This window comes from Triplophysa dalaica, chromosome 20 (genome assembly GCF_015846415.1).
Source record: "Triplophysa dalaica isolate WHDGS20190420 chromosome 20, ASM1584641v1, whole genome shotgun sequence".
In the NCBI taxonomy this organism is placed as follows: Eukaryota; Metazoa; Chordata; class Actinopteri; order Cypriniformes; family Nemacheilidae; genus Triplophysa; species Triplophysa dalaica.
The window spans coordinates 2,712,760-2,727,477 of NC_079561.1; the positions used below are offsets into that span (position 1 = coordinate 2,712,760).

Genomic DNA, 14,718 nt, shown 5'->3' on the forward strand with positions numbered 1-14,718 from the left:
AAGGGATAGTTCAACCGAAAAGGAAAATTCTCTCATCGTTTACTCAACCTTGTGTCATTGTAAACCTGAATGACTTCTGCATAAAGATGATATTTGGAAGAATGCTGGTATCCGCTGGTACCGATTCACTTCTATATAAATAAAATGTATTTTTTGGTGATCTGCAGAAGAAATTAAGTCATACAGGTTTGAAATGACAAGAGGGTGAGTAAATGATGACATAATTTTCATTCTTTTGTGAACTATTATATATAAATTATATAATAATTTTAGGCAGGGCAGTGTTGGCATGCTCACCGGTAGACTGCATTTATTTAATTATTTATTTATTTGTTGGATATTATTTATTAGAATGATCTTGCTTGTTCTATAAACACCATACACTGGGCTGTGTTTTACCTTTCTGTGATTTTCTTATTTGCTCCTGTAAAGCTTCTTTTGAACAATGCACATTGTGAAAAGCGCTTTTTAAATAATAATAATAATATAAATATAAAAAATAAAAATATAATAATAATAATAATAAATGAATTGAATAAATTATGAAAACTAGCGAACTAATGGACAGTCATTACAATTCTGTGGAAATCTGCATATAGACTCCATGCGGGCCTGACGTGATACCTATCAGTTATTTAACTTTTTTCTGTTATAGACAATTACTTATTGTTTCTGGATGTAGTTTACAAAAAGTAAAAAAGCACATTTCCCAAAAATATGTGCTATACCTTTTAGGGCTCAACTGACAGGAAAAGTGCACAACGCTGGAAAAGTAAATAAATACATTTCTTATGAGGTCTGTGGACCGTTGACAGAACTAAACCTGTCCGTGACATCATTTTTTGGGAGGCATGTTCATCAGAGTCTGTTCTTATGCATGTGTGTGCGCATGTGTAGGTGGGGGGTCATTACGGTGTAGTGTGTCCTCTCACTACACTAAGCTCACTGCATCAACCTGAGACCAGATACAGTTAATTATCTACCAACCACACACACACACACAAGAGTGCATGAACTAACTAGACTGACAGAAGAACCTTCCGTTTGCCAGAGAAGAGTCAGTCTAGATGAAAAAGAGAGATAAAAAGAGGTGGATGTGAGGCTAGACACCGGTCCTACCTAAGAGATTGTGGACCAGCATCTGTATCCTGGAGAAACACATGAGGAGCAAGACGGAGAGGAACCAATGAGACCTGACTTCATCACACGCGAACCTCGTACGCTTGTTGGGATCTACAGGACCTGATAGAAAGCGTGCATTACGGGCGTCATGCCTGCTGCGCTGAAGTCATCTTTGGATGGGAGCATGACTGACTCGGGCGAGCTGGAGCAGGCAGCGCCTCCCTGCCTCGGAAAGGTCCCCCGTGACCTGCTCCGAAACTTTCCTCATACTAAACGCGTGGGCAGCTACCTGGTGGGTAAAATGATCAACAAGGGCTCCTTCGCCAAGGTTATGCTGGGCATGCACATCACCACGGGGGAGAAGGTAAGAGAGAAGCGCAAGTTTCTTACGCACAGACACTTGTCAATCAAAGGATCCGCGTCACAAGCTCTGAGGGTGTCAGTCATCGTGTGCTGAAGGGTTGTCATTTATTTTTCATGCTGTCTCGGTCTCTCAGCTTTCATAGACACTCGCTCCTACCTAATCCCCGACATTTACCACAGTGATAATACTCTCACACAAATTTACATACTTGCAATGCTATGGACTATTTAGACACATTTTAATCAAATAATCAACATATGATCACTGACTATGTGCCTGACTGGTCGTAAAGTGTGCTATTAAAATACACACATTAATAGCATAAACAGCATCGGTTAATTTACCTTCTGAAGACTTTTATTTGGTTGGGTGTGCAGGGTGATCTTACTCTACTCATTCTACTCATAATATGAACTTATTATACATAATAAATTGATTTGTTTGATTATTTGACGTTTTCATTCCGAGTGATAGAATTGTTGGTAATAATTACATCATTGTTTTGGAAATTTGTGATCAGGGCCTGCAAAAATAGAGATTGGGTAGTATCTATTTCAGCCTGCAGTAGTGTAACTTGAGTGTAAAATCAACAGTTCAGTCACTGCTCTTTGGTTATTTTGTATTGTTTAAATATAATCACATTATGATAATATGTGCTTTTATCTTTAGAGGTTTACTGTATAAAGTTATACATAAATGCACTGTCCCTCTGTGTATCTGTATGTGTGAATCTATGAATTATTTAGCTATAAACATAATGTATATATGTGAGCCTGGATCACAAAACCAGTCTTAAGTAGCACGGGAACATTTTTAGTAAAAGCCAAAAATACATTGTTTGGGTCAAAAGGATCGATTTTTCTTTTATGCCAAAAATCATTATGATAGTAAAGTTCATGTTCCATGAAGATATTTAGTAAATTTCCATATTAAATATATAAGAGTGGATGGCCTGTCACATTGGCAATTTTCTCTATATTTAGATTTTTTTTGCACCCTCAGATTCCAGAGTTTTAAACGGCTGTATCTCAGCCAGATATTGTCCTATTCTAGCAAACCATACATTAAAAGAAAGCTTGGTTATTCAGCTTTCAGGTGATGTAAAAATCCCAATTTCGGAAAATATACACTTAAGACTGGTTTTGTCATCCAGGGTCACATATGTACAATATTTCAATCATTACATAATTGATTTTTATAAATATTACAATTATATAGTTAACCTTAGGACCATATCATGTGTCCTATGATGTGACATGGGAACATTTTGAAAACAAATAGCATAAGAGAGATTTCTCTACTAAGTTTTTGACGTGTCACAACATAGAGCACACGTGCAGTTTAACCCATATATTATTACATATAACAAATTCATTTTACTGCCAGGCACATTGTAGGTGAATATGACTCAATCATACAGAACTTTAAATAACGACCCAGTCAGTGAAAATCCAGCTGATGTATTTTTTGTGATTTATTGTATTTACCATCAATGTTAGAACATTCCGTAAAAATATTAACTCGTTATATGTACTATTAGCCAAGGAAGGGCAAAATCCTAGTTAAATTAATTGTTAAAATCAAACTTTGATGCTCCTTATCTCATTGAGTCGTTACCCTGGTTTCCACAGACTGAGTCACAATTCTTGTGCAATATATAATTGCATCTTTTGTATAATCTTTTGGTTTAACATGCCACGTAGACAAACAACAGAGAGAGAGAGAGAGACGTTTTAGTTCCACCTGTCCTCGTCTCACTTTGGTGACCAGAGCTTTCACGGGTCAGTAAGTCTGACCTGTGTGTGTGTATTTTAGCAGCTCTTATGCAGATCACTGAGTTTTTCCTGACAGCTCTGTTTACTTGAACAGGTTGCTATGACAATCGGCACCACCTTTATTCTAGAATTGACAAATGTAATCACGTACAATTTATAAAAGCCATATGCATTTACACTGCACTTCTTCTGTAAAGAATGTATTTTTAAAAGAAACACCTGAGAAACATGTTATACCTATACCACAAACTCTGTGTCAATCATTCAAAACATTAGAAGAAACCTATGAGACATCTGATGCTTGAATGAAACACAACTGCTCTCTGTTTTGGTCCCTGTCTGTCAGGTGGCGATCAAGGTGATAGATAAGAAGAAGGCTCGACAGGATTCGTACGTTTTGAAGAACATGAAACGCGAACCACGGATTCACCAGCTGATCCGCCACCCGAACATTGTCTTGCTGTTGGAGACGCTGGAGACAGAGAACTGCTACTATATGGCCATGGAGCTGTGCGGTGGAGGAGATCTGATGGACCGCATTTGTGAACGCAAGCGGCTGGAGGAGAGAGAGGTGCGCAGATACACCCGCCAGATACTTTCTGCAGTGGATCACCTGCACAAACACGGCATAGTTCACAGGTACCGAACATGCGCACAGTTACCCAAGTTAACTAAGCTTTGGTGACGTCATCCATGCTTTGTTATTTTGCTTTATTAGGGTTGGCAGAAAAGCCTTCTATGCCCAATGAGGAATTAAAAATGTTCCTAAATATAAAAAATATGCAGTCCTATACCTAAAAAAAATATTTTATTTTATGTTATGCATTACAAAGTTTCTTATAAAAAGTACCCACTTAAACCGCAAACTTGGCTCTTTGTCGGCTCAAAGAACTCAGATTTATACACAACAATGATAAGACCAGATGAAATCATTTTAAAAACAAAAAGAGCAGTACGTTTGTGTTTGTGAGTGTAGATCTACTTTAGAGCAGGAGTGGGAATGTCATCAGTTTCTCATGACATCATCACCCAGAACCACTATGGTTAACACATCATTCACTGACTTCCTTCCTAATGGAGTCCCAGGATAAAGCCTCATAATGCAGAAATCTCCTTCACGCACACTCCCGTCTGAACAGAGCCTTTATTATTGTGGGGGACACAGATCAAAGAATCCACTTTAACTTACACACTCACATATACACACTCTTGGCTACAGATTCATCACAAGAGAGCAAAGGTCCCATCTGTACCCTGCAGGGATAGTCAACATGTGTACAGTCCCCATGGTAATGAAGGGAGGGTGTTGGTATGTACGGCTCACGGACATCTCTGTTCAACAGTTCATTCATGATGAATCAATCAAATCAAATGAAAAGTTGGCTCCTCCAACTCAACCTTCATCCATTAGGCTTGAAGCTTTTCATACGACACACATACACAAATAAATAACTAAACCTAAAACTCGGTACACAAACTTAAAAAATGGCAGATTTAGGGTATAGTTTGAAGTAGTTCCCCCCTTTGCATTTTAGCGCATCTATTAGATTTGATTCCCAGGAACTGTACTGCAAATAAGTAGCTAAAATGCATGTCGATTAGAATCAAATCATATGCCAAATTCATAAAGGTAAGTTTCAGGACAATCTGTGTGTGCCGAAGCACACAAGGCCGCCCATCGAGCTTTAAGATGTCAGCCATGTCTGTAAAAATGGAGAGAATGAAAATTGCGTTCAGGACTGTGATTCTTTTTTTTTTATAGGCTTCTCGTACAGTTTCATATTAAATGTGATGAGCGTGCGGCCGTCAAAGTGAGTGTGTTTATTACAAAGAAGAAATAAAGGGGCTGCAAGAGAAAAGAAAAAAGAATGAGAGTAAAAGTAAAACTTTTAGTATAACTGGAACCTTCGGGACCACCTAGCACCAGCCATAAGAGTTCTGCGTCTGTTCTTTAACACAAATCCCTTTTTTATTCACAATCTTTCATTACGTTTGGGGTTTCTGGCTGGTCAAATATTTCCAAACTCTTTTAACATCCTTCATATTTGGATCTGGTTTATTAGGGATCTGAAGATCGAGAACTTTCTACTGGATGAGCACAACAACATTAAGATTGTTGGTGAGTGTCTTGCCATGCGTCCCTTTTAGAACATTGTGTGTAAATGTACATTTGTCAAGCTGAGAAGTGCACTAACTTGTCTCTGTGTTTATGTGTAGACTTTGGTTTAAGTAACACCCTGAAGTCAGATTCCCTCTCTCTCGATCTGTTAAATACTCAATGTGGAAGTCCAGCTTACGCGGCACCTGAACTGTTGGCCCACAGAAAATACGGCCCTAAAGTGGACATGTGGTCCGTGTGAGTATACACAATGCATGCTGAAGTCAACCATTTGTAATTTTGTACATATAATATGTATTTAAGAGAAGGTTATTGACATTGTTTGTGTTTCTTTTTCTATATATGTTTAGGGGTGTGAGTATGTTTGCGATGTTGACAGGGACATTGCCATTTACTGTGGAGCCCTTCAACATCAAGCAACTCCATCAAAAGATGGTGAATGGAGAAATCAGCGCTATACCATCAGACATCAGCAAAGGTAAAATGTACACCTATATACACACAGAAACATCACAGGGGTTCCTCTGCAGAAGAAGATTAGTACAGCGAAAAAGGGAAAGAGGAAATGAGGAAAGAAAAATGTTTTAAGGTTCGAGTATATATATCACAAAGAGAGCTACACCCACCACGCTAAAATTCTTAAAAAAAGATACATTTACTTGAAAAGCAAAATAACCTATATTTAATATCTTATGTTCTGGAAATATATTTGCTTAAAAAACTAAAAACAATCTGCCAATGGAGTAAAAAATAAACTTGAATTGAGTACTTTAATGTCCCGTTCAAACTGCCAGGGACACCCAGTGTCATAATGTCATTAGTATTAATGGATTGCCAGCGACTTCCGGCGACCGTGACTGTTGGCGACAAGAAGTGGGTGTGTCTACTGACGCGTCAAAGTTGAGATTTGATCAACTTTATTTAAATGATGTGCGACTTTCAGGAGCTACCAATAGGAGTGCAGCAGTGGAGCTGACGTCAACCCTTTTCGTCTGTTACTGCAGGGTTTGTTTATAAATGTCAACCTGAAGACAACCTATGGCCATGAACACACTTCACGTCTTTTTTGACAAGAAAAAGATGACAGAAGCGCTTTTTTAGAAGAAGAAAAACGCAGGCTACGTTTGGTTACAAATAGCAGCCGAACGCCATGACGTCAGAGGCTGCGTCTGTGCAAAAAGGCACCCCAGAGAAACAGAAAGGCAGTGTAACAGAAGTCTATTTTGTATTATAAACAGAGAGCGTATTTGCAATAACTATTCACATATTTAAAAACTATAGTACTAATTTCTTGATAGAAATGCAATTAGAAGTTAAATTACATTACATTTAATTTCATTTATACAAAACTATGCTCCAACCGGCGTTTTATTTCTTCGAGCTTGATCCTGCTCGACCAATCACCTCCAATCTCGTATGTTGTTATGGAAACGACACACTACTCGCTTGTCAGTGGTCAACAGTGATCAGGTGGTTGACGTAGGGCATTTTTTCAGGAAAGTTTACCTTTTTTCAACTTAAAAAGACGCTCTGAGCTGAAGAAAAAGATGCCGCGCTGACGTTTAAAAAAGTGCTCAGGACGTTTTTTGAAAACACGGTTTACTCCATTGGATTATAATGTAAACAGACGCTAGCAGCTTCGAAAAAGAAGTCAAGTCTGAACACGGCCTAAGCTAGCAGCCAGCGCCATCTGACAACCTTGTAGCGAGATTGGCAACACACAGCGACAGTCTAAACGAATCGTGAGGGATAGTTCACCCAAAACTGAAAATTCTGTCATTAATTACTTATCCTATTGTCTTATTGAACATGTATAACTTTCGTTGGTCCACAAAACACAAAAGAAGATATTTTTTAAAATGTTGCTAACCAGTTTGCACTGGTTTTTTGTCCATACAAAGCAGTGAATGGGTGCAGGTGCTGTTTGGTTACCGACGTTCTTTAAAATATCTTCTTTCGTGTTCTGCAAAAGAGAAAGAACGTCCAATAGGTTTGAAATGACAAGAGTAAATGATGACAAAATTTTCCTTTCTGCGGAACTATGACTTTAATTGTTCTCACAGATAATATCTCACTGTCAGATATTTGTTTTGCTTCTCAAGTATTTTGATTTAAGATTTTTAAGTTGGATTAAAAAACATGATGATCTTCTATATAACATCATGTGTGATTTTGTAAGCGATTAGAAGTGTTTTCATCACCTCTGACTTGCGTAAGACTTTTTGTAATTTGTACGTTTGTAATCCCACTCTAAGTGAATGAGTAATTGCGATCGTCACTGTCTACTGACACAAACACTACCTCCACCTTAATACACACACACACACACAGGCCAGCACACTGCCAAACTGAAACTCTGATCTGAGGAGTCCCCCTGCATTAGGAAGACGCACTTGGGATCAAAGTGCTTGAATCTGATCTGGGTATTTGTAAAAGAAACCTTTAAAAGTTCAGTCTAGGTCTGACAGACAAATACTCACACACTCTTCTGACAAATCTACAGAGATCTTCAGCATAAGGTTAAAGCGGGGTTTCAGGAGTACTTAAGTAGTGTCAACATGTCAAGTTTTAGTGTCACAGGTTTTTCACTCCCACTTCAGCGGCTGTACAGTTTGTCTTGTCTCTGCTGGAGCCAGAACCGGAAAAAAGACCAACGGTCAAAGCAGCCATGCAGGACAAATGGCTGAATGAAGGTTTTTCCAAGAGACTCCTCCAGACTGTCGCGTATAGAAACAGGTATCTGCGAAAGATGTGTGATACTGAAATCTTTGTCTTTATTTTTAAAATGTTGTCATAGTTATGTGGTTTCCATTCTTTAGCACATTGAGTCCGAAATATCCGCACGTTAAACAATAAATACGGCCTCACGTTGTGTCAATCACATTTACACTGCCTCCAATATTTTCGTCCGTCATAAAAAATTCGGACCGGGATCGATTTTCTGCGTTTTATCCGTCAAGCATTCTGAGTGGCCTTTTTTAACAATTCAGAGACACCGTACAAACGAGAGCTAAATACTTAAAACGCACACAAAAATTTCGGACTGTATGTGCAAAGACCTTAAAGGTCACAAAAAACATGCCAGTAACATCTTGGTACTTTTTGATAATCTGGCAACCTGCTATCTTGTTTTTAGAGAGTGTGTTTTCTTTTAGATGTTGGCCCACTAGCTAAACTATCACCAAACCAGTCTAGACCAGTCTGGAGCTCTATGGAAATTTATGCTGTTCCAAAATGATCTTTCAACAGGGTATTGATAAAATGTTAACCATGTTTTTATAAGTTCTATTTCTTTCTTTAGATTACGTCCTGAGGATCTGAATTCAGGCTTGATGAATTACATGACAGAATCTCTTGGTTACGGCCTTTCTGACATCATCCATACTGTCATCAGCAACAAGGCATCTGCCATCTTAGCCTCCTACCATCTACTGCTGAAGAAACTCACCAGGTATCAGAAAGTAGTCAAGGCGACAAAGGTAAAATGAAACACCTACTGTACAAACCTCCAATTTTTCGTGTGGCGTTAACATGTTGCTAAACTAACATTGCAATACTGTAATAAGCACAAAAAAGATTTTCTAGTCATTTACATTCCTCTCACTGTTTCTGTTTTCTCTCATTTCCCGTGCATCGCAATGCATCAGAGAGAAGAAAACATTGAATGGAGTCTTTTAAATAAAGGCTTTTCAAGAGAGAAAAGCCATTCAGATCCAAAGAGTCAGCAGCAGGTGATTTGTGCAGCTCTACATACGTCTTCGGGGAATTAAACGATCAAAAATGACATTTGCGACTTCTTAACTCTGACACACTCATGGGAACAAAACTTGAAAGGCGTATTTCTCTTCTAGTCTCCTCAAAGTGATGCATCCAATGAGAGGAATTCAAAGCACACCAGTAGGACCGAGAGGAGTCGGTCCCAGGACAGAGACGCCCAGAGTGGCAGGAAAAGGCCAGTGACAGTCAGACCCAGACAGCCAAGCCCGATAAATAGAGCAGATTCCCCCAGATCACTGCCTGTGGATACAACTAATGATATTGCCATACTGGAGACACATGACAGACTGATTCATAAAGGTAAACACAAATTCATTTCTTTGCTCTTATAAGCTCTTCGCATCTTAAACCGGCTTGTAAATTTAAAGTAAAATTGTTATTTTAGAACCACAAAAATTTATACAATGCATTGTTTTTTTTAATCTGCCGCACATGGATTTGCGTTTGTTCATAAATCTGTTCATATATGTTCCAGTTTCAACTTTTGGTGAAAAGGAGGTGCTTCATATCTCACCACCCCAGTGTTCGTGCCGAGAGGGGAGTGCCACACATCTTTGTGACTCTGCTCCTTGTGATGCCATCGTAGCCGCAGACACGTCCAGAGACTCCCAGACAATGAGAACATCAAACAAGCAGCGGGATATGAGAACAACTTACTCTGACAAATATCAAGGCTTGGAATCTGAACAACAAGACGATCACAAACTGGAGAAGCTGCAGACATTCTACTCCGAGAAAGGTGCATCTCCAAGAACGCACCTGGAGAGCAGAGCAGGACAGCGCTTTAAGGATCTCTTGCTGGCTATTGAGGAGAAAACGTATAACGCTCGCCACATTGAACCCTCGGCGCAAACCTCACCGTTACCACGACTACGCCATACCGGAACACTTAAAGTAGCCACGGCTAGAAAAGTGACTTGGATTGGCCTCACGCGCCACGCCACCGCTGGCACAGGCTCCTCGCCTTTCTTAGTGAATGGGTCCAAACCACCATTGTTCCCGTCACAGAGACAACAAGCTCTTGTTATTAAAAACCTGAGACACAGGAAGGAGAAGAGAAGTGCAGGAGGGGGAGGAGGGATAAGTGTCGCTCCCAGTGCCACGAAAAGGAACTCCGTTCAGTTACGGACGGCTATACAACAGCGCAGGACCACGGATCTCAACCTACCAATGCTCCCATCGGCTTTACAGAACAAATCGGACAAAAAGACTGACATACTTAGAATGGACTTTGGGTGACAGAGGTTTAGAGAGGAAGTAGAAGAAGGAAAGTGTAAGACGCAGGGAAAGTCAATTTGATGTTTTCCTTAAATGGCTGAACCACATTTCCATCATTGTGTGTCTCCCTCATCTACTCCCTCTCTGATCCGAGAATAGTCATCTTCAAATCAACATTGATCCCTCCATTATCTCATTACTATGCCTCCTGTTCTCCATGCCCCCTTGGCTTGCTCTTATCCCTCAGTCCCAGGACAATTTGACTACTCTTGGGTTTCTCAATTGTTTGATTGGGATTTGACTGATGCCCTTTGTAGGTTTTAAGCCGCTATCATGTTTCTACCTTTATGAATGAATGCATCTCAATGAGATCACTCAACTCTGCCAGTCGGTGCCAAAGAATGAGCATCCATAAGCCAGCCATGGCATATGGCGAAGAATATTTATGACGTAATTCAACGGATGCTTGCGATTTAAAAAAAACGGTTAATCAGTAATATGAAGTATTTTGTATTTTTAACAACCTATTAAAATGACTTTGAATATACTTACAAATGTAAGTGGTTTACTTGATCACGGATAGCTTTTATAAATATGCTCAGGTAATTAGGCTAATGTTTGTGCGTTTGAGGTGTGTGTGTTTTGTAACATGTTTTTTAAATGAGCATATGTGTTGTGGCTGTTTCCCAATGGCCTTAAGGGTTTTGAATAATGTAAAGGAATCTTTCCCTCCTTACTAGAGAGGAGCTCATAAATTTTGAAGGCTTTGTTTTGGTACATGATATGATGATGAGGGAGCCTGGGCTTGGTGTGTGTGTCTGGCTATGCATACTGATGGAGAAAGATTGAACCTGTGGCATGTCTACACCTCATGCTTGTAACTACAGAAACACAGAGCTATTTTACAGACAAAAATAGGCCAACGTTTTGCAATTATATAAACCAGTCATCATTCTTTCAATAGATGTAAATGTAGTTGTTGGAGTTATGGTTGTGTGAAAGTTAATATCTACAATTAACCACAGCATGTTGAGAAAGTCATTATCTTTAACATATGTTGACCTGTGCGTGTGTAATGTCTGGACATTACCAAGGTGCTAACATTACCGCCATGGCAATCCCATCATTCTCTGATTTAATTAAACACACAAGAGAAGAAAATGACAAATATGTACCTACAGTGACCGAAAAAAGCACAGTGGTATTTAACTGTCAACCCAGTAATGAAGTGGCACTTCTCACAGTTCCATAGCAACAATCACGTCAGCTTTTGTCCAAAATGTCATTTAATTACATCCTTTAAAAAATCATTTTTTATGTATTATGACCTGGGATAGTTCACCCAAAAATGAAGATTCTGTCGTCATTTACTCATCCTCTTCAAACCTGTATGACTTTCTTTCTTACGCAGAACACATATTCTGAAAAATGTTGTTGACCGAACAGCGACGGCAGCCGTTCACTTGCATTGTTTTTTTGTCCAAACAATAGAAGTCAACGGGGTCGACATAAATTCTTCAAAATATCGTCTCATGTGTTCTGCAGTAGGAAGGAAGTCATACAGTTCGTAATGACAAGAGGGTAATTTATTTTTGGGTGACCTATCCCTTTAAGAACCAGTAAAATGGATTCATCCTGTGGTTACTGTTTAACAATTTCATTCTTGCACAGCCTACAGCTTAACCTGAACTACAGATAGGCCTACTCTCAGTACAACATTAGCTAATAACAATTTATCTACTGGCCTGTGTCGGGGTCACCAGTTTCTTTCAAGCCCTGTCTAGTATTAGACAAGTTGAAACTTGCCAAAAGTGACCTCATACCAAACATAATGCATTAATGATTGAGCAAATAGAAAATGATGTATGCTACAAAACAGTAGGCCTACGTGCAGTCAATGTAGTAACGCACACCGCTTAAATATTTCGATAGTTTTTTAGTAACTATGTTTATCGCAGATTGATTGGCATGTGTATAAGGCCTACCATAGAACAATTTGGAGTCGACGTCACAGTTACGTCACTGCCATCTCCGCGCGCAAACTTGTTGCAGAAAAACAGTGGAAACAACACAGCAATGAGTGAAACGGAGACGACAATTCCTTCAAAAACTTGGTTTTGTGTTGTTGAATGTCAAAATAGGAATGTCAAAATTCGTGTATTAATTCCTATGGAATAGCCTACCGTTGATGAATATACAATTTAAGTCATTAAACGAACAGGCTGGACTGATCCGAATATGTGTTTAATTTATTTCTTTTCAGGTAAGGTTTTCTGTAATCTTTCTAAGTCTAACTATTTTTTACACCGCATCCGTGTAATTATCAAGTCGTCTCTCCCGGGCTTTTCTGCAACCAAGAAGCGCGCGCATCCCGAATGTTTACAAATTTAAAATTAGCCTATATTTTAGGCCTACGCCTAATTTCCCTTTTTTATTTGACTTAAATTCCTTTGATCGATTTCTTATCTCCTGTTTGCGGTCAAACTCATTCCCAAATATCCCAACTAATCCCCGATTCCTTGTTTACAAAGTACCGGACACGCGCGCGATCAGACTTTGAAAGCCCGCCAAAATGCACGCGCTGTTAATCCCGGTTTGAATAAAAGATGAACACCGGGACTTCTGGGTCAAGCAGAAGTGACACCGTTGTAGATCTTAGTCAGGGCGAATAACGGAAACAACTTATAAACCGCTGTAATAAAAACACGTCTTATTTTATTGACCTTTACTTGCTCGTCCTTCACAGCTTTTTGAGGGTGTAACTTGAGGTGCGGTCGACGCAGGACTGTCAGCACCTCGCCCTGACACCGCGGGAAATAACGACTATACACAGATCCTCTCGGATTTCTAATGACGTGCATGCATTATTGAGCGCGCTCTCCCGGGTTGCACGGCGCGCTCCCAGTTGAAGTAGCCGACTGTCAGTCATAAACACGGGCATTAAACGACCTCCGGGAACACAGACACCGTTCAGACTCACTACCACTGTTGTGTTGTAGGGTCACACCAGGTTTTGCAGTTAAATTCATGCGTTGAAGTTTTCGATTAATATCTTCAAAGTCTATAAATATTATTTTGGGCAGATTGGTTACCATTCGTTCAACTACAAGTAGACTACCATAGTTAAACTGCATAGACCGGGGTAGACTATGCCTGGTGGAAAAAAACTACTGAAATTACTATTTAATCAATACATAATTTCCTTATTGCCTCATTACAGTGATTTATTGGTGTTGTGTTGGTTCATATCTGCCAGATAACATCTAACCAATAGAAACCAGTAAAGATGCAGAAAGATCATATTCTCTTCATTAAAACCAACACTTATCACATTACAACCATCATAAATCTGTTTTAGTAATCAGATTTGATTTGTATAATCTAATACAAATTACTTTCTGTTCATGTAGGCCATGAATCATATTTAAAACACACAGTATCTCGAGTGAAATCCTGCCTCTTCTCACAATGACGTGTCAAAATCTGCAAAAGGAAAAAATGATACCGTGGATACACTTACATTTAATGGGGCAGCACAGCGAGATACAGTTACAACACGGCTGGATTTGGTTTTACAATATATCAAGTGGTTTTAAGCCACTAGTAGTTTGGAGGAAAAAGAACAGCATACAATTGACGGATCTTCAAAGCATCACATACAGTTGATAGGTGTATTCTTGGTTCCAGTGTGGCTTGGAAACTACATTTAGAGGGATGGCTGAAGTTAAAAAATGTGATAATAATACAAACAGAATATGTGAATACTGCATTTAAATGAATATTGTTTCCAGTCAAGACTTGGAGAAACTTGTTCATGACTTTATTACCAGCAGGGGGAATTATTGCAATGGTCTTCTCACCGGCCTTCCCAAGAAGACCATTAGACAGCTGCAGCTCATACAGAACGCTGCTGCCAGGATTCTGATTAGAACCAGAAAATCTGAGCATATGACACCAGTCCTCAGGTCCTTACACTGGCTTCAAGTTACTTTTAAAGTAATAGTACTCGTTTAAAAATCACTAAATTGCCAAGGACCGAAATACACACTGACTGTAAACCTAACAGACCACTAAGATCAAGTCAGTTAGATATACCACCGGTTCAGTCTAAACAAGGGGAATCAGCTTTTGTGCCGCCCGTAGCTGGATCAGCTTCCAGAAGAGATCAGATGTGCTAATACATGAGCTACATTTAAATCCAGACCCAGAACTCACCCAAACTTCCTAATTGTTGTGATTATTTTTATCTAACGCACTTTGAATTACCCTTGTGTTTGAAATGTGCTATATATATAAACTTGCTTTGCCTTAGTTTGCCTGGGTCCAGCAGGCACATTGACCAT

General features: G+C 39.3%; 1 protein-coding gene across 1 annotated transcript; it reads left to right on the plus strand.

The window, feature by feature from the left end:
* Positions 1–1,020: 1,020 nt before the first annotated feature.
* LOC130409034 (hormonally up-regulated neu tumor-associated kinase homolog A) lies at positions 1,021–10,849 on the plus strand. Its single transcript, XM_056732626.1, has 10 exons — positions 1,021–1,486; positions 3,608–3,900; positions 5,325–5,380; positions 5,479–5,617; positions 5,731–5,858; positions 7,981–8,116; positions 8,682–8,859; positions 9,028–9,111; positions 9,232–9,457; positions 9,633–10,849. Exons 1-10 carry the CDS (start codon positions 1,271–1,273, stop codon positions 10,394–10,396), a joined length of 2,220 nt encoding a protein of 739 aa, XP_056588604.1. The 5' UTR covers positions 1,021–1,270; the 3' UTR covers positions 10,397–10,849.
* The last annotated feature ends 3,869 nt before the right edge of the window (positions 10,850–14,718 follow it).

Excerpts from the sequence above, each read along its gene's own strand:
- LOC130409034 (XM_056732626.1), top strand. The coding sequence starts at position 1,271 with ATGCCTGCTGCGCTGAAGTCATCTTTGGATGGGAGCATGACTGACTCG. Across the intron at positions 8,117-8,681 it reads ACTGTCGCGTATAGAAACAG|ATTACGTCCTGAGGATCTGA; the intron begins GTATCTGCGAAA and ends TTCTTTCTTTAG. Across the intron at positions 8,860-9,027 it reads AAGTAGTCAAGGCGACAAAG|AGAGAAGAAAACATTGAATG; the intron begins GTAAAATGAAAC and ends GCAATGCATCAG.